Source organism: Salmo trutta, chromosome 22 (assembly GCF_901001165.1).
Source record: "Salmo trutta chromosome 22, fSalTru1.1, whole genome shotgun sequence".
NCBI classification, from domain to species: Eukaryota; Metazoa; Chordata; class Actinopteri; order Salmoniformes; family Salmonidae; genus Salmo; species Salmo trutta.
The window spans coordinates 21,019,176-21,040,583 of record NC_042978.1 but is presented as its reverse complement, the minus strand read 5'-3'; the positions used below and the strand labels follow the sequence as shown (position 1 = coordinate 21,040,583).

The 21,408-nt window shown below is 43.7% G+C and overlaps 1 protein-coding gene across 1 annotated transcript in view; it reads right to left on the bottom strand.

The window, feature by feature from the left end:
* Positions 1-21,408, bottom strand: part of LOC115158359 (ephrin type-B receptor 1) — a 203,742-nt gene that overhangs the window by 83,859 nt on the left and 98,475 nt on the right. Inside the window, exon 4 of the mRNA XM_029707199.1 lies at positions 913-1,068. Within this exon, the coding sequence (XP_029563059.1) occupies positions 913-1,068 (156 nt within the window). The remainder of the gene's footprint in view (positions 1-912; positions 1,069-21,408) is intronic.

Below are 21,408 nucleotides of genomic sequence, written 5' to 3'. Positions count from 1 at the left end.
AAATCCAACGATATAAGAGCAATTCAAAGGTATGACCCAAATGAATCATAATTTTCACTCAGTTGCTTAATAAATGTTGCATGCATTGGATGAGTCATCCATCGATGGGATCATAAAGTCTTCCTGTCCTGCAGTTGTTTATACGAGAGTTATTCTCTATCTCACACTTCATTGACTGGAGTGCGTTAAAGTGTGAGTATTAAAACTCAGCCGGTAGAGGGGGTGGCCCACCACATATCCATCAGGTTCCTCGTGTCCTATTAATAGGTTGCACTTACGTCACTCGGTCGAGTCATGCCATTGTTATGAACTTTCTCAAGCCGCCCGGAGGCTAACTACTGTTTAGTCTAAATTACACTGTAGAGCCTGGAAATACGATGACATTGCTAAAGTAGTGAAATACTTAGTAGGAAACACATTTTCCAGCATTATCATGTCGTCAAATTTACTTTAGGCAGATGTCAATGTTGTCATTAGCTAGCAAAAGCTCAGCAAAAATAGCTAGCAATGCTAACGTTAGGTAGCTAAAATCCGGTGGCCTCCCCTCAATCTTGGGATAGCTAGCTAACAGTATACTGCATCTAAAGTCAATCTGGTGACATCAAAATGATGATGAAAGGTTTTCCTAATAATTATTTGACTCTTTTTTAAATGTAATTTTATTTCCAAGCCCACTGTATTGCACTTTTGATGAAAAGTGCAATACAGCGCTCATTGACGATGCATTGAATAGAATGCACTCAAGCAGCACAGGTAGAGCAAGGGATGATAGCAAACCTTGAAATATATAGTATCTACAAAGGTAAAAAATGTACTCAGGAATTAAAACAGTTGATATTGAATACACCCTTTCCAAATGAAAATGTACACATTCATTTTCCCATTGATGAGTAGTAGGAATTTGAGACTTACTGGTGCAGGAGGCCTCGGGCAAGTCCATGTCTCCTCTGTAGTATCCGTTACGGCAGCCGCAGATGGTGGCAGCCTCCACAGTGGAACGGCTGTTGGGGGGGCACTGCAGACACAGCCCTGGCCCCTGGGTGGACTTGAACGTCCCCTGAGGACACGCTGCAGGGAAGACAGAAAGAAAAGACAGAGAAAATTGTATTTAGACTCTTCATCAACATCCACAGTGTACTGTATGCAGGGCCCAACATGTAGGCTACCATTACTACACCCAAAGGTCAGTCTCGCACACAAGACATTTCCTCCTGCGCAATAGCCTGGAGACGAGGTTACGCAAAGGTTGACTAAAATAATATAAGTTGCCTCACTATAACCATAAGTAAGCGTTGACTCACCCTTCAACAACTTTAACTATGTATCTCTATGCCTTAGTGGACCTACAGTACATATTCTACTGTCATAAAACATAACTCCAAAAAGAACAACAGATCTGATAGGTTAATAGGTGCCTCGCTTCATTTCAGTCTGAGTACACAGCAATAACAATGGCGTGTAATAGGTCCCTTAATTACAGTAAGAAAATAATGTGTTTGTTCACAATAATCTGTCTGAAGAATCACCGCTATGGAGGCTAGATTGCATAATCACACTGATCCAGGATAACATAAACAGCCATTACAGAGAATGCTAACTGCTCATCTGCTGCTCCGAGTGTGAATTGGCATGTGAATGTGGCGGCTAAATGAGTGAATTTCTATTTTCCCTCATCTAGGCGACCTTGACTCGATACAAGTCTGCTCGGGGGCTCCATTGGAACGGATTTTCTTCATATTCCTGATCTGATTCTGGGCACCCTTCAGCCAACATTTAAACGGATTGCACAAGCTAATCGAGAAGCATGGCTACAGCTGGATTTGTTCAAAGATGAATCCAAGGCAGAATAAAGGGATTCCAAACTACAGTTGATACACAGAGATAGTAATACCCCCTGTCCTACAGTTATATGAAGTGGTGCATAATGGTGGCATTAAATCATCACTTGTTTAAGTATTCAGCTGTGTGTAAAGTGAACTTCTTATCTCATGACTTAGGAATGGTCCCAGTGTGGAGCTGTCACTCTGAAATCAGTTGCCTGAACAACATTCACATTTCCATAATCCCTCTGCAGTAGCATTGCACCATGACTCAACAGTCTATCCTCCACTAAATTGCCTCTCTCACTCTCAGCAGATAAGAGTAAAGATGTTTTTTTGCTAAGGTGCAGAAAGTGAGAGAATCCTTGGGGAAGGGGGGATTCATGGAACTTTAATACATGCTTCAATCTTTTATTTACTCCAGAAAATGTGGGTTGTTCCAAAAACAGGAATTATGACATGTTGTATGACAGAAATAAGGACCAGATTCAATATGAGGAAAAGTAGATCCCAAGAGGAAACTATCAAACTTACCTAAGCATATCTTATGTACTGCTACAGCAATTAAAACACAGAACACCAGCTCTCTTACTAAGCCAAATGTTTTAAGGATCCTTTTCTGTACATACCATTACCTCAGCACAGGCTTTCAAACGACCTTCCCAGCGATCACAGAAGTGGGCTAATGTAATTAAACGATTGGAAGCAAGTGCATCGCTACAAACAATATGAAGATATGGTATTGATTTACTTATTAAGAAGTTTGGGAAGCCAGATCAGATGGCCTATCCAGTTCTTGGAAATTATTATCCCAGGCAGGAAGCGGGTACCCTCAGATCTGTGTGACAGCCCTTGTTCACTGTGCAGCTCCTACCATCTATCGTCTCATGTCATTTCAACCTCCAAATTAAAACCCTGACTATGGAACCAAGAACAGCACTAAATTAAATTCCACTTTTCTTCTCTCTCAGATAAGTACTCGATCCTGCTGCACTGTTTTGAGCACACCTATTGTATACACCTCTGATACTGTTGCCCATGGGCCTGAGCTCAGCCGCTGCTCTTTTCTCTCTCTCTCTAGAAGTGTTTGTCAGAGCCCTGCTGAGTCCTGCCCCGCCCTGCCACTCACACAGAGCCTGCAGGCCTATGACAGCGGGGGGCATGGTAAATAGCGCTAAGTAGCGGGCACACAAGAGGCTTCCACATTACCCACACAAACAAGTGCCAACGTCCAGCCTAATGCCCACCCGCAGAGCAGCATGGGGCCAGAAAGAAGGAATAAGCAGCACACTTATAAAACAACATAATGACAAGACGCTATTTTATTTTCCTTTCTTCTCTTTCAGTCTTATTTTGCAATGGTTAATCCATCCCTGGGACCTATACACTTCTTTAAGCATAGACTGTATGACAAGCATATACGGCATTTATTTCTAATCTTAAAGCATTATGATGAAAAAGGCAGGCTGTCATTGAAAGAATAAAGGTTGGAAATAAAGCTTTGGAACCACAGACACACCGTACTGTCTTGCAACAGTGGATTCAGGCCACTCACTAATATTATGTTTTTAAACACATCTGGCCAGGGCAGTCATTTAAAACAGATACAACCCAGAGTCCATATGCTTTGTAGTTGCCGCTAAAGTTATAATATCATCACTATTGCACTGACATGTGCAGGGCCTGGAAGACAACACTTGGTTCTGCACTTGTCCAATAGCCCCATTGGTGCACCTGTAATGATGGGGCGGTGAGTCGGAAGCAGGTGCAGGTGAAGAGGATGAATCAGGAGCTGGGAAGGTTCCTGAGGAGTCACTGTCAGGACCGGCAGGGTGAGTGGGCACGTTTCCTTCTTTGGGCAGAGTACGCCCAGAACTCTCTACATCACTCCTCCACTGGGTTGACACCCTTCCAGTGTGTGTTGGGTTTCCAGCCAGCCCTGGCCCCGTGGACCCCGGGCCAGACCGCGGCTCCTGCGGTAGATGAGTTGTTCCGGCGCACTGTCATGTCTGCTTCTGCTCCTCCCCTCCGGCGTACGATGTCACCAGAGCACTAACCACCGGTCCTGGGATTCATCATTACTTACACCTGGCGCTCATCATTATGTGCAACTGTGAATCATTATGATTCACACCTGGACTCCATTACCTTCATAATTTCCCCCCCCTTTATATGTCACTCACCAGTTGGTATTGTTCTTGTGTATTGGGGTACTGCCTTATGTTAGTGTCGTGTTCTTGGTTTTGTTGTGTTATTAAAACGTTTCACCTGCAAAAAATTATAATAAAATAAATAAATAAATAAATGCCCTGATGCTTCCCTTTGGTGAGGCGTCATTCTGTAACGAGTGCGCTGAGAAGCAAGTTCAGGGAGTGTGTTTAATACATAAATGTAACATAATACAAAACACAAACAATGCAGACAAGCAACAGAAACAATGACGCCTGGGGAAAAAACCAAGGGGAGTGACATATATAGGGCAGGTAATCAAGGAGGTGATGGAGTCCAAGTGAGTGTCATTATCAAATCAAATCAAATGTATTTATAAAGCCCTTCTTACATCAGCTGATGTCACAAAGTGCTGTACAGAAACCCAGCCTAAAACCCCAAACAGAAAGCAATGCAGGTGTAGAAGCACGGCGGCTAGGAAAAACTCCCTAGAAAGGCCAGAACCTAGGAAGAAACCTAGAGAGGAACCAGGCTATGATGGGTGGCCAGTCCTCTTCTGGCTGTGCCGGGTGGAGATTATAACAGAACATGGCCAAGATGTTCAAATGTTCACAGATGACCAGCAGGGTCAAAAAATAATAATCACAGTGGTTGTCGAGGTGGCAACAGGTCAGCACCTCAGGAGTAAATGTCAGTTGGCTTTTGATAGCCGATCATTAAGAGTATCTCTACAGCCCGAACAGGAAGATCACGTCAGTGACTCAACCCACTCAAGTGACGCACCCCTCCTAGGGACGGCATGGAAGAGCACCAGTAAGCCAGTGACTCAGCCCCTGTAATAGGGTTAGAGGCAGAGAATCCCAGTGGAAAGAGGGGAACCGGCCAGGCAGAGACAGCAAGGGCGGTTCGTTGTTCCAGGGCCTTTCCGTTCACCTTCACACTCCTGGGCCAGACTACACTCAATCATAGGACCTACTGAAGAGATGAGTCTTCAATAAAGACTTGAAGGTTGAGACCGAGTCTGCGTCTCTCACATGGGTAGGCAGACCATTCCATAAAAATTGAGCTCTATAGGAGAAATCCCTGCCTCCAGCTGTTTGCTTAGAAATTATAGGGACAGTAAGGACGCCTGCGTCTTGTGACTGTAGCGTACGTGTAGGTATGTACGGCAGGACCAAATCGGAAAGATAGGTAGGAGCAAGCCCATGTAATGCTTTGTAGGTTAGCAGTAAAACCTGGAAATCAGCCTTTGCCTTAACAGGAAGCCAGTGTAGAGAGGCTAGCACTGGAGTAATATGATCAAATGTTTTGGTTCTAGTCTAGCAGACGTGGTTAGCACTAACTGAAGTTTATTTAGTGCTTTAGCCGGGTAGCTGGAAAGTATAGCGTTGCAGTATTCGAACCTAGAAGTGACAAAAGCATGGATTAATTTTTCTGCATGATTTTTGGACAGAAAGTTTCAGATTTTTGCAATGTTACATAGATGGAAAAAAGCTGTCCTTGAAACAGTCTTGATATGTTCGTCAAAAGAGAGATCAAGGTCCAGAGTAACGCCGAGGTCCTTCACAGTTTTATTTGAGACGACTGTACAACCATCAAGATTAATTGTCAGATTCAACAGAAGATCTCTTTGTTTCTTGGGACCTAGAACAAGCGTCTCTGTTTTGTCTGAGTTTAAAAGTAGAACATTTGCAGCCATCCACTTCCTTATGTCTGAAACACAGGCTTCCAGGGAGGGCCATTTTGGGGCTTCATCATGTTTCATCAAAATGTACAGCTGTGTGTCTTCCGCATAGCAGTGAAAGTTAACATTATGTTTCCGAATGACATCACCAAGAGGCTAATATATAGTGAAAACAATAGTGGTCCTAAAACGGAGCCTTGAGGAACACCGAAATGTACAGCTGATTTGTCAGAGGACAAACCATCCACAGAGAAAAACTGATATCTTTCCGACAGATAAGATCTAAACCAGGCCAGAACTTGTCCGTGTAGACCAATTTGGGTTTCCAATCTCTCCAAAAGAATGTGGTGATCGATGGTATCAAAAGCAGCACTAAGGTCTAGGAGCACGACCATTAAAAGGTCATTTACCACCTTCACAAGTGCAGTATCAGTGCTATGATGGGATGTAAAACCAGACTGAAGCGTTTCGTATACATTGTTTGTCTTCAGGAAGGCAGTGAGTTGCTGCGAAACAGCTTTTTCTAAAAGTTTTGAGAGGAATGGGAGATTCGATATAGGCCGATAGTTTTTCATATTTTCTGGGTCAAGGTTTGGCTTTTTCAAGAGAGGCTTTATTACTGCCACTTTTAGTGAGTTTGGTACACATCCGGTGGATAGAGAGCCATTTATTATGTTCAACATAGGAGGGCCAAGCACAGGAAGCAGCTCTTTCAGTAGTTTAGTTGGAATAGGGTCCAGCATGCAGCTTGAAGGTTTAGAGGCCATGATTATTTTCATCCATGTGTCAAGAGACATAGTACTAAAAAACTTGAGTGTCTCCCTTGATCCTAGGTCCTGGCAGAGTTGTGCAGACTCAGGATAACTGAGTAATTGGAGGAATACGCAGATTTAAAGAGGAGTCCGTAATTTGCTTTCTAATGATCATGATCTTTTCCTCAAAGAAGTTCATGAATTTATCACTGCTGAAGTGAAAGCCATCCTCTCTTGGGGAATGCTGCTTTTTAGTTAGCTTTGCAACGGTATCAAAAATACATTTTGGATTGTTCTTATTTTCCTCAATTAAGTTGGAAAAATAGGATGATCGAGCAGCAGTGAGGGCTCTTCGATACTGCACGGTACTGTCTTTCCGAGCTAGTCGGAAGCCTTCCAGTTTGGTGTGGCGCCATTTCCGTTGCAATTTTCTGGAAGCTTGCTTCAGAGCTTGGGTATTTTCTGTATACCAGGGAGCTAGTTTCTTATGACAAATGTTTTTGGTTTTTAGGGGTGCGACTGCATCTAGGGTATTGCGCAAGGTTAAATTGAGTTCCTCAGTTAGGTGGTTAACTGATTTTTGTACTCTGACGTCCTTGGGAAGGCGGAGGGAGTCTGGAAGGGCATATAGGAATCTTTGGGTTGAATTTATAGCACAACTTTTGATGATCCTTGGTTGGGGTCTGAGCAGATTATTTGTTGCGATTGCAAATGCAATAAAATGGTGGTCCGATATTATGAGGAAAAACATTAACATCCACAACATTTATTATACGGGACAAAACTAGGTCCAGAGTATGACTATGGCAGTGAGTAGGTCCAGAGACATGTTGGACAAAACCCACTGAGTCGATGATGGCTCCGAAAACCTTTTGGAGTGGGTCTGTGGACTTTTCCATGTTAAAGTCACCAAAAATGTGAATATTATCTGCCATGACTACAAGGTCCGATAGTAATTCAGGGAACTCAGTGAGGAATGCTGTATATGGCCCTAGAGGCCTGTAAACAGTAGCTATAAAAAGTGATTGAGTAGGCTGCATAGATTTCATGACTATAAGACGAAAACATCGGTTTTTTTTGTAAATTGAAATTTGCTATCATAAATGTTAGCAACACCTCTGCCTTTGCGGGATGCGCGGGGGATATAGTTACTAGTATAACCAGGTGAGGCCTCATTTAACACAGTACATTCATCAGGCTTGTTTCAGTCAGGCCAATCACGTCAAGATTATGATCAGTGATTAGTTCATTGACTATAACTGCCTTGGAAGTGAGGGATCTAACATTAAGTAGACCTATTTTGAGATGTGAGGAGGTCACAATCTCTTTCAGTAATGGCAGGAATGGAGGAGGTCTTTATTCCAGTGAGATTGCTAAGGCGAACACCGCCATGTTTAGTTTTGCCCAACCTAGGTCGAGGCACAGACACGGTCTCAATGGGGATAGCTGAGCTGACTACACTGACTGTGCTTGTGGCAGACTCCACTAAGCTGGCAGGCTATGCGCGTGACGATGGTGACAGGTGTGTGCCTTAACGAGCAGCCTGGTGACCTAGAGGCCGGAGAGGGAGCACACGTGACAGCACATACAGTAATATAGCATGTTATTTTTTCAGAGGGTCAGAATCAAGTACATCTAGAACCATAATGCTGTATATAATAATTGCTGCTTTTTATGTGGGAAATCAGGATTGGGGGCAAAACAATACAGATGCTTGAAAACACGAGTTTCAGTTTTAAGTTTCAAGTTTTATTAGTTGTATGTACGGGATACACATGGCTGGTTCCTTCGACAATGCAACAATAAGAAATAATAAAAGACACAATATGAACATAAAATAAATGGCTCAGTAGAATAGAACACATTTTAGCATAAGTATAATACAGGAAGGCACAATTTATAGTCCAATATTTATACGTGTTTTGGGGAATAGTCAAGCAAACATAGCACTTGTTTATACATTGGTATTTAGTGGTTGACCAGCCCATTTGCAGAGTGGCGGGCTGATGAGAGGGCCCAGAGGACTCTGGGTAGAGGGGTCAGGATACGGACACAGTGCTGACGGACACAAAGGTCAAAGACCTCCATACAGAACAACAGCTGTGGAGCGCTGAAGGGAGAGAATAGAGATAGGACCAGTGGGACGGTGAGGAGCAACAATGAGAGTATATCAGCTGGCCCTGCCACCGTGGGACACAGACAGGGATACAGTGGCATGGGGGCCAGCCTGACGGCTATATTCACCATCTTCTCTTGAAAAGATACTGAATTAAATATGATCCATTACACCAAAATGTTCTAAACAGAGTAAAGAAAGGAAGGGAAGGGTATACAGTCATAGTGTTTTCACTCTGCTGTCTGTTGAAGAGAGAACAGGCCCTCGTCTCTTTGTTCTCCTCAGGCAAAGGCAGAACTCAACAGAAGCTCAGGGTCACTCTTTGTTCTGGTATCTGTTAGCTAGGGATTATAAATAAAGGAAGTGTTGATGGAGGGATGAGGGAGGAGAAAGAGAGAGACGCAAACAGAGAAGAGGGATGGATGGTGTGGGGGGGGATAAGGTTTTTATGTAAAACAGTGGATCGGGCCTTCAATCTCATGAAAATAGGAAATCTCTTTCTTTCTCTCAAGACACACACACACACACACACACACACACACACACACACACACACACACACACACACACATATAAACTCAGCAAAAAAATTAACCTTTTTCAGGACCCTGTCTTTCAAAGATAATTAGTAAAAATCCAAATAACTTCACAGATCTTCATTGTAAAGTGTTTAAACTGTTTCCCATGCTTGTTCAATTAATCATAAACAATTAATGAACATGCACCTGTGGAACGGTCGTTAAGACACTAACAGCTTAACAGACGGTAGGTCATTAAGGTCACAGTTATGAAAACTTAGGACACTAAAGAGGCCTTTCTACTGACTCTGAAAAACACCAAAAGAAAGATGCCCAGGGTCCCTGCTCATGCCCAGGGTCCCAGCTTAGACATGCTGCAAGGAGGCATGAGGAAGACAGATGTGGCCATGGCAATAAATTGCAATGTCCATACTGTGAGATGCCTAAGACAGCGCTACAGGGAGACAGGACGGAGAGCTGATCATCCTTGCAGTAGCAGACCACGTGTAACAACACCTGCACAGGATTGGTACATCCGAACATCACACCTGCGGGACAGGTACAGGATGACAACAACAACTGCCCGAGTTACACCAGGAACGCACAATCCCTCCATCAGGGCTCAGACTGTCCGCAATAGGCTGTGAGAAGGCTGGACTGAGGGCTTGTAGGCATGTTGTAAGGCAGGTCCTCACCAGACATCACCAGCAACAACGTCGACACAAAACCACCGTCACTGGACACGACAAGACTGGCAAAAAGTGCTCTTCACTGACGAGTCAGGGTTTTGTCTCTACCAGGGGTGATGGTCGGATTCGCGTTTATCGTCGAAGGAATGAGTGTTACACCGAGGCCTGTACTCTGAAGCGGGATCAATATGGAGGTGGAGGGTCCGTCATGGTCTGGGGCGGTGTGTCACAGCATCATCGGACTGAGCTTGTTGTCATTGCAGGCAATCTCAACGCTGTGCATTACAGGGAAGACATCCTCCTCCCTCATGTGGTACCCTTCCTGCAGGCTCATCCAGCATGACAATGCCACCAGCCATACTGCTCGTTCTGTGTGTGATTTCCTGCAAGACAGGAATGTCAGTGTTCTGCCATGGCCAGCGAAGTTAAGTTTGCTGAAAATGAACGCAGTTGACAGTGAGAGTATGTTTCTTTTTTTGCTGAGTTTATATATATATATATATATATATATATATATATATATATATATATATATATATATACACACACACATTCACATTAATTTACTCTGAATGTGTATTTTATGCTCAGGTCTGACCCTACTAGATGGGATTCTTGTTTGACATTTTCATTCCCATTGTCTCCTGTCTGCCAAGAACACATTTTAACTGCAGCTCTTGCCCATGCAAACCATTGTGAATGTACTCAGCCAGGAACAAAAGCCCACAATCCAGTCAGCCAAAGAATTGTTAGAGTGTAAATCTTACAGCAGAACATTCTCAGATGTGCCTGCACAGAAACTTGGTCAAGACTAAGCTAATATTTTCCTCTCTGCGTATAACTTCCTTCAGGTTGGGTCGAATCCACCTTCAGCTTGTGCCAGGCAGGGGAGAGAATCCTGGATCAGTGAGGAACCAGAGGTCATCCCTCTCCACATACCTCACACCTAAGACTGCATGTGCTCCTGTGTAAAATTCCACTGTATGGGCAAGGCCATCGACACAATAGCCATCTACTACAGTATGCATGCAGCTCCTGTATCAAAGATTGAGAAGGACATCATTACTCAAAGTATAGGATAGGACCCTTACAGACAAGGCTAATATTAACCAAAGCCCATGGCTAAACATGGGAGAAAGTGAAGGCTTAGAAATGAATTATTCCAATGACTTCAGAAGGCTGTTATCATTCTCTCTCTCTCTCTCCTCTGGCCCTGAGCGAGAGAGAGAGAGAGAGAGAGAGAGACCCATCCTGGGGAGACGAGGAGAGGGGAGGGCTGACAGCAAACAGATTGGATTAAAATGAATGGGGGTGTACAGACCTGGTCTATCAGAGGGTGAGAGCTGTAAATCCACAGGCCTGAGATCAGCCTGTAGACCTGAGAGGTCAGACAGATGGAAATCCAGAGCTGACCATAAATCAGTGAGATCACACATGACCCATGTATCGAACAGCAGCATACATGTCTAAAATTGATGGAAGCTGTATGAAGCTTTCTTGAATCTAAATGGGCTACCAAATAATTGCATTGCATTTTATAATTGAAAATGGTAAAGATAGTAGGGTCATGTATGTGGCAGCTTGTAGATAGTTTACTGCAACAGGTTAACCAAAGTGTCTGTGATATAATGCAGGAAAAGATGGTTTCCTTGTGCAAAAGATACCAAAATGGGTATATTTTAATTACCCCAAAGTACTCCAAAGGGCAATATTCACATCAGAAAGAATCCAATAGAATGTTAATCAGTCCCAATGAGGGTACAGGTTAATAGCCAGTAGCATCCTAAACAGGAAATGTGAAAAAGGGGTCATGTAATGTCTGGTTTATGGGAAGGACAGTAGTCACCCAAGGACCCCCAGAGAGGTTGTTTCTCTACTTAGACACGAGAGTACCTCAGTCTGGGAGCCGGGGCAGACCAGGGTCGTGGCCCCACTTGACCAACTGGATGATTTGTTGTGCTGATCTGCAGTTAAAGCAGCATGGGCTCGCTGACCGGATCCTCAGGGTCACAGAATGTTATTGTGTTTCTCCTCAGAACCCTGCTGAGGGCCCCGCCTGGCACTGATGGATCACCACACGTTTCCTCCAACTCCAGCCGACTCATATATGGTGACACACACACCAACATAAACACACACAGACACACACAAACCATTTCCATTCAGGCTGTCACTAAAATTCATGTTGGCATGGTCTTCCATTTCCCTCTCCTATCTGTCTCAATCATGGCTTTTCTCCAGTCTCTCAGTAGATATGATCTCAGTGGTCATAAGGCTGCTGTTAATCTGACCTCTCATCTGGAGACTGAGGACTCCCAGCAGCCTCTCCTTCTGAGATGACAGAGCAGAGGGCACTGCAGCAGGAGATGAAACACTCAGCATAAACTGAGAGATGCAGTCCAGGAGCAAAAGAGCTTTAAAAGCATATCATATTATTCATTTATATGTATGCTCTGTTATCGTAGTAAACCAACCTGCTTGCATGTGTGTGTGTGTGTGTGTGTGTGTGTGTGTGTGTGTGTGTGTGTGTGTGTGTGTGTGTTGATATCATCTACACAAACAACCAAATAAATAAACAAACAGTCAGTTATAAAGTGAGAAATATGAGATGAACAACCTCTGATACAACCAGTGTTGAAAAGGCCCATGGAGTTGGTGGAATCACCCTTTAATTCATGCTTGCTTGCGCTTGGGCCAGAGCGCTATAATTAGGTTGGGTGGAAATGTCCGACAGAGCTCAACTCATTAAAATGAGGAAATCGCCACGGCCCGACCTCGCTGCTTTGTCTCCCCAACTCGGTCAAATCCAGACAAAAAAACTATCCAGTAAATATACCACTATGAGGTTAAAGGAATTCCTGCCTCAGTCTCCTCCTTTCCTCTCAGTCACCTAACCCGTGACCACCTGTTCACATTCACTACCTGTCCCAGCCACACATAGATTTCAAGAATCTTTCAACCAGCGAATGGCTTTAAATATTCTCGCCACGTTACACAAAATGGCTTTAAAGAAAGCCATGTGTGACATCATGCCATCACAACTTCCTCTCTCTCACAAGTCACAACATTTGTTTACTTGATATTTGGCTCATGCTATTCTATTCTGTTAACTGGTGTCGTCCAGTGTTTTTCCAGCCTTTTGTTTAACCAGTAGAAGGTCAGAGAGCAGATGAACACAGCAGCCATCTCTCTACCACTGATGGGTTTTTCCAAGTAAATCCCCAGAAGACCAAACGGCATGAGTCACTGGTCAGAGAAAACACGGGTAGACACAAGGACCCACTATGGTGTTTTCTTTACTACTATTTTCCATTGTGTTAATTGAATAGAAGCTGACTGATCCCCAGTCTGTATTTGCCAAACTGTCTGAATCCAGAGCAGATCAATAGCAAAGCGAAGACCTATCTCACTAGTGACCTTCTACCATCATCTTTCATGACATACTGTACAGAGCCGGTTATTCTACGTTATCGATTCAACTATGCCACATCACTTTGCACCCAATGACCTATAAGCGGGGTGAGTTGTAGAAAATATAGTAGTATTATATTGTTTTTCAGTCTGATCTACAAGTAATGTTTTAGTAGGCACTACCATGAACTGTGCAATTCACGAGAAAGAAACATTAGATGACCATACCTACAGTATAGCACATTAAACTAGGCTTAATGGTAAATTCACACACAGTAACTGGGGATGCCAGCTTATTTTGTAAACAACACAGTGTTCTTTTTTTATGTGACCTGTATCTCCCACTGTCCTCTTTCCCCGTGCACCTGGTCTGGGAGGTTATTTTGTATTGCTTATACAATTTCCAATGTGTGGTTAATGTGTGTGTAATACATTTTCTGCGAGAAAGGGGAGTGTGTGTCTGTATGGTGGGAAAACTGTGTCTGTGACTTGGCAACTGGGTTTGGGTCAATTCGAATTGAAGGCAGTCAATTCAGGAAGTAAACTGACATTTTTGTCAATAACTGAACAAAGTCATTTATTTTCGATGACTTCTCAATAAACTGAAAAGTAGAAGCTATTTCTTTCAAAAGTCTTTCCATTTTTGAATTTCAAATTCAAATCACTTCCTGAATTCAATTTGAATTGACCCCAGGTCCCCAACCCTGCTTGGCAGGCACCATACCTTCCCCTGCTCAGACAGTGTATGCATCAACCAATGGTTGCGTGCCACGTCATCGACTGTGTCATCGACTGACAGATTGCTATGCATCAGATTGTTAGGGTTCGTTTCCTTGTCAATCATTGGTGAAATAAGTATTATGACAATATCTTGAATTAAATAATTCAAAAACCTTTATTAATGCAATTGCAGACAGAAGATGACAATCAGTGTCTTGGACGTCGAAAGGGACAGACCAAGGCGCACTGGGTATAGTGCTCATCTTCTTTCTTTATTTTGATAAAGTGAACACTTAAACAAAAAATACTAACAAACGACAAAACGACAGTTCCGTAAGGTACAAGACTATAACGGAAAACAACCACCCACAAACCCAAAGGAAAAAACAGGCTGCCTAAGTATGGCTTCAAATCAGAGACAACGAGAAACACCTGCCTCTGATTGGAAACCATACTCGGCCAAACATGGAAAAAGAAACATAGAAATAGAAAACTAGAACCAAAATCCCCTAGAACCAAAAACCCCAAAACACACAAAACAAACACCCCCTGCCAAGCCCTGACCATACTACAATTACGAATGACCCCTTTACTGGTCAGGACGTGACAATCAGGAACATAGCACGCATGTTTCCAAGTAAGTTCTGCATCAAAGAAAAGGTCCCATGTTATTTTATCAAACCCGAAGTCCAGCGCTCGTGATGTCACTGCCTACGTCATTATCTTTTACTCATGAGACCAAAACCATGCCTACACAGCTATATAAACAAGGCTTTTAGCGTGTTATCTGAAAGCTTAGCAGAAAATGTCCAAGTTGATTTATAGTGGAATGTCTGACTAGTCTCCTATCTCTTACACTCCCCTGCAGAGTTCTGTCTTCACAGTCACACATTTCTCAGACAGTTTCTTCATAAGAGGCAGAGAGCCGAGAAAAGTACTGTGGAACAATATTAAACCTCATAATGTAGATATATTGTTAATCTGTAGTCTAGGACCCTATAAATGTAAGGAGGGAGGGTATTTATAACCCATCCTCTTCTATTAATACAACATAAGCATAATCAATTATTCTAATACATCAATCATTTGGTACAGCCCCAATCATGACCCATAGGTGGACTCCTGACAAGATCTGGCATGCATCGACAACGCCTGGGCATAGGAACACGCCCCATTTATTGATCATTCACTGCCCATGCTCTCTTTCTAGGACCCCTGGTGAGGCTGCCCACAAATAACACCTGCTTGAAAATATGCTGCTTGAGAACGCCAAAGGTTTCAGCAAACAGGAGGGAGTTCTAAACAGAGAAAGAGAAACCTCTAAGGAGTACGCCTTCATACTTAACTCAAACTTGAATTTGCACCTTGGCTAGAAACAATGTTCTATTCTGAAACCCTGCTGTTAAGGGTTTGTCTATATCAACTGATGTGCATTCTTTATGAGTGAAGAGCTGTGATGTTGTGTAAAGCTGTTATGTAGGACCCTTCATAGGGCCATAGCAGTTAATGAAATAACATTCAGTTAAACTAGGGTTTATTATAGCCCTTCCACATCTCTATCCAACTCTCTATCCAAACATTTTACAATTGTGTATGGGCCCATGTTCTTGGAGAGCAGGCCTTTTTTACAAAAGCCCATTCACCATGGTTACGCCGCAGCTGGTGCTGTGCTGGCACGTCCCTGGTCTCCGTATTGAACAACAGTGAGGTCCAACAACAGACGGTATCGCCTGTGAAATCTGGAGGACAGGACGCAGCGCCAGCCCTAAACTTCGGGGATTTGTTCGGTATCAGGGAAAGCTGGCAGGACCCGATGTCTCCAGCCTGGCCAGTGATCAAAGGTTTGGGAGAGAGGGGGATTGGGGGGTGGCATACCAGCAGCACACAGCATAGCCCGAACATATGAGACTGCTAACAGAAACACATTAACATTCAGAGAGCAGAGAAACCTCAGCCAGACTCAGCCATAGAGCTCTCAGCAACGCTGCACAATCACATTGTGACTCTGTTTCTCTCTGACTGAGACACGTCACAACAGATAGAGAGATACCAGGGAGAGAATGCCATGAGAGAGAGTTCCAAAGCAGAGATAGATAAATAACTTAAATTCCAATTAATAATTTCCATTACTGCCCATGGTCATTATCATCCCTGCTGTGTTGCTTTGTTTTATTGGCCGCATGAAATGCTCAAATTACAGTATCATACTATAACTGGATTGAAGATGTATGTTTTATATCCACCCACCCTCTCTCTTTCTCCTATTTAAGTGTGTGCTACTGCATAGTATGTCCAATGAAATGACATTGGCGTCTGACACTGGCTTTGATCAGGGCTCAGGCCAGAGCCGGTAGGTGAGCAGGATTAGAGTGGCATGCCACTGCCACCTGACCTGTGAGCCACCAGTGGATGGAGGGATGGAGGAAGAGAGAAAGCAGGAAAATGAACAGAGATGAAGGGATAGATGGCCGGCCTCCATTAGCTCAGCAGATGGAGGGGATCAGGAGTTCAGGGCTCTGCCTTCCCCTCTGCGCCCTGCAGAGAGCTGCTCATCAGAGGGATAGATACAGCCCAAATGAAGGGGACAAAGGGTCACACAGTTTCCTGGATGCTGAGATGAGGTACACCATGTTACTGCTATTACAGTCTATATAGGGAGCTCTCTGTCATAACAGTCACTGAGACAACGATGAGACTCTGAGAAAGAGCCAGAGAACGATAGATAGGGAGAAAAAGAGTCCCACTGGGCACACATTGGTTGAATCAACATTGTTTCCATGTCATTTCAATGAAATTTGGTTGAACCAACGTGAAATAGACATTGAATTGTGCCCAGTGGGGTGGGTGTGTATGTAAATGTGCTTTCGCCGAAAAGCTATTTTTAAAATCAGACGTAGCGAATGCATAAAGGAGTTCTGTATCTATAATTCTTAAAATAATTGTTATGTATTTTGTCAACGTTTATCATGAGTAATTTAGTAAATTCACCGGAGGTTTTCGGTGGGTATGCTAGTTCTGAACATCACATGCTAATGTAAAAAGCTGGTTTTTGATATAAATATGAACTTGATTGAACAAAACATGCATATATTGCATATATTGTATAACATAAGTATTCATAAACCTTGACTTTTTCCACATTTTGTTGTGTTACAGCCTGAATTTTAAATGGATTAAACTGAGATGTTGGGTCACTGGCCTACACACAATACCCCATACACCAAACATTTCTAAAAACATGTTTTCACTTTGTCATTATGGGGTATTGTGTGTGGATGGGTGAGATTCTTTTTTAATTTGATATATTTTGAACTCAGGCTATAACGCAACAAAATGTGGAATATATCAAGGGATATGAATACTTTCTGAAGGCACTGTACATGCTTGAATGAGTGTGTCAGTGTGGTTGTGTGGCATCGATTAATCCAGTTGCTCTCAGTCAGAGCTACCTGCCAAATATATTTCCTTGCAGATGAGGCCAGATGGTACCTAATTTGTCAAAAAAAAGTATGCAATTGATACCACCACAAACAAGGGAGCAGACAAGCAAATGTCTGTCCTATAATGAGAAGTCAAATGAAAATGATTTTTCTGAAAACAATGTAAACACGCCACACATGTAAATTAAGCTACTTTATCTAAGTACAAATTACATTTGAACTTTTTGTGGACTAAAATAAGGGAAAGTACATGGTTATGTTACTGAACCCATTAGTATCAAAGGAATTCTGTCTCTCATGCCTTATGACCCATTTACAGTAAACCCCTGTACAAATACTCACCACACAACTTGCACCCCTCCACCCTCATCAGCCCAGGGAGCCTGGCCCAGCTTTTAGAGGCTATACAATTCAGTGCTCCATTTGACACTACAGCTGGTCCATGAATAATTACTGTAGTGCAAGGCTATGACACATGGCAACAGAAAGAATAAGCAAATGCATTTTGTAGAGACAACATTCCCCCCAAAAAACCTCCTCCACTCTGCTGCTGCTGCTCATTGGCTAATTAAGTGCCCAAGCTAGGGAGGTAGGAATCTTTAATGGACTGTCTCTCTGTCCACAAACCCCAGGAGGGCCCCAGTCTTGTTGATGTCCACAGCAGGGATGCCCAGGGGCCCAAACTGAATCACAAACAAACAACAACACGTGCCTGCACTTCAAAAACATGCCCCGCGGATATTAGTACCCGCTAGCACACTCCGAGACATACAGGCACGTTCCATTACACTACACGCTATCTACTAGTCTACTACACTACACGCAATCATGCTCTCAGCTGGGTGCCACACACAACTTCAATTATTCAACACTAGCCCAGTTTGAGCCCAGTGTGGATCATCATTTTCAGTGTTTCATCACGTCTGTGGATAGTACTCCCCATGCACATCCTTACCTTTCACATATACTCATTACACATCAAACTGTATGTACGGAAGTGGGTCAAATTTTCAGTGCAGTGAGCAGCTGGGAGGAGGTGCTCTTATTCTCCATGGACTTTACAGTGTCCCATAACCTTTTGGAGTTAGAGCTACAGGATGCAAATTTCTGTTTGAAAAAGCTAGCCTTTGCTTTCCTAACTGACTGCGTGTATTAATTCCTGACTTCCCTGAAAGTTGCATATCGCGGGGACTATTCGATGCTAGTGCAGTCCGCCACATGATGTTTTTGTGCTGGTCGAGCGAGGGCAGTCAGGTCTGGAGTGAACCAAGGGCTATTTCTGTTCTTAGTTCTACATTTTCTGAAAGGGGCATGCTTATTTAACCTGTTGTGTTATAGGGGGCAGTATTTTCACGGCCGGATAAAAACGTACCCGATTTAATCTGGTTACTACTCCTGCCCAGAAACTAGAATATGCATATAATTAGTAGATTTGGATAGAAAACACTCTAAAGTTTCTAAAACTGTTTGAATGGTGTCTGTGAGTATAACATAACTCATATGGCAGGCCAAAACCTGAGAGGATTCCATGCAGGAAGTGCCCTGTCTGACAATTTGTTGTCCTTCTGTTGCATCTCTATCGACATTACAGCATCTGTGCTGTAACATGACACTTTCTAAGGCTTCCATTGGCTCTCTAAAGCCGCCAGAAAGTGTCTGCTGTCTCTGGGCAAAGTACAGCAGCAGAGTTCGTAAGTGGTCAGCCTGGGGACAGTGAGACTGGAGATGCGCATTCACGAGACTTCTCCATTTTTTTCTTTCAGTCTTTGAATGAATACAACGTTGCCCAGTTGGAATATTATCGCTATTTTACGAGAAAAGTGGCATAAAATTGATTTTAAACAGCGTTTGACATGCTTCTAAGTACGATAATGGAATATTTTGATGGAATGTGCTAAAGCATTAAGTAAAACAAACTAAGGGAGGAGGCTTCTGATGTTAACATGCATGAAACCAAGGCTTTCACGGTTACAGAAGTCAACAAATGAGAGTGCCTGGGGACACGCAGGGCCTGGGTTAACCTCCACATCACCCGAGGAACAGAGGAGGAGTAGGATAAGGGTACGGCTACATGCTATCAAAACTGGTCGTCTAGTGCATTGGGGACAAAGAATAAAAGGAGCAGATTTCTGGGCGTGGTAGGATAGATTCAGGGCATAATGTACAGACAAGGGTATGGTAGGGTGCGGGTACAGTGGAGGTAAACCTAGGCATTGAGAGAGAGAGAGGTTGCATCTCTGGACGCACTAGTTATGCTGGGTGAGGTCACTGCATGTGTTTGAGGTAGGACAAAAGAGGTATCTGAGGCATGTTGAGTGGGACTAGGGGCTCCACAGTAAATTAAAACAATGATAACTATCCTAAACAACAGTATACAAGGCATATTGACATTAGAGAGAGACATAAAGCAATCAAACGTGTTGATTGGGAGAGCTAGCTAAGACAACAATGGGTAAGACAACAACAGCTAATCAGCTAAGTAAGGTCAAGTAGCCCTTTTATAAGAGTTTTTGCATTGTATTGTCAAGGAAAAGCTATGAAAACCCAATCTGCACCAGCATGACGAGTGAGACAATCTGTACTGGGCTCCTGGCGGGAAGGAAGGCGGGGAGAATAGTGTGGTGCCTGGAGCGCTCTATCTCGCCTGGTAGGTGGAGTGGAAAAACACTCACACTGAGATGGATGGCCCAGAGAGACACAGTGCATTCATCCACTCCTCCCAGGTCCAACAGAGGGACGTGTGGATCCACTCATCCCAGACTGGGAGCCTCCTCTGAGACCTACGGCCCGCCAGAGCCGGCCCCTGAAAGACGGAGCTCCGCATCACCACCATACTACAGCCCCTGTCGAGCTCTGTCTCTCAGTCATTAGGCTGCTCATACTAACTCTCCATCAGTCAGTCCCTGAGTCCTAGACCCACACCGCACACTGAATGAACACATTTGCTTTGCACAGAAAGACACATGCAAATGCAAACAAACAGTGACGAGAGAGGTTTGAAGATGAATCCTTGACAGTTGTACAGAAGAACAGTGGGTGAGGGTAGAGAGAAACTGAGAGCGAGCGAGACAGAGACATGAAGGAGAGGGAGGGTGGGGGGCAGAGAGCAAGACTGTTGCCATGGTGAAACAGCAGTCTATGTGCTGGCAGATTGAATAAATGACCTTGACCTTGTCATCTCATTTAAATATAAAATCTCTGTTTTGTCTGAAGGCCCCCCAGATCTCATTTCAATTACCCGTCCTTGCCGTTCTGCGAATGCTACGCACGCACCTGTCGGCTTTTTCCAACCCTTGTGATCCGACAGCACATTCACAATTTAAAACGGCCCTATCAAAGAAGAGAGAGAGAGAGAGAAAATTGTTATTTTAGAATAGAAGAGCAGAGCGAAGGCGGTTTTAAAGTCAGGGCCACGCTCTCTGTGGAGCAGGCGGCCAAGGCCACAGAATGACACTGAGGAGGACATCCACAGAACAGAACCGAGGCTGCCAGGGTCTTCGAAGCTGAGCTGCCCGGAACTTCACACGTCTCAGTTCCATGTCTCCCTGGGCCAGGTTCCGATTTCACTCTGTAGTAGCCCCACTGTTCGCCAGATTTGCTAGAGCCTTCAGAAGTCACAGCTAGATTAGAAACCGTCTTGTGTCACCCTCGGACAAATTGTGTAACAAAACAACATATTTGGCATTCTTTTTTTACTTTTTTTTTAAGTACCCACCCGACCATCTCATCCCCTTCGTTTCTCTCATCCCCTCTCTCCCCAGGCCACTCCTTGAACTGAAACATTGAGCACTCGCTCGTTCAAAGAGAATCTTTTCAAGCAGGCGACATTTGTGGGCAGCCTCACCAGGTGGTCCTGGAAACAAAGCAAGGCAGTGGGGGATCAATAATTTGTCTCTCTCAGTGAGAGGGATGTTCTGTGCCAAGTCACACAGACACAGTCTGTATGCAAGACACACAGACAAACACTCACACCAAACCTGGGTTCAAATGCATGTGAATTTGATTATTTATTATTTAAATACTTGTATTTATATTTGAGTATTTTCAAAAAATGTTGCCCAAATTAACTACGTCTATTGGAAGTATTTG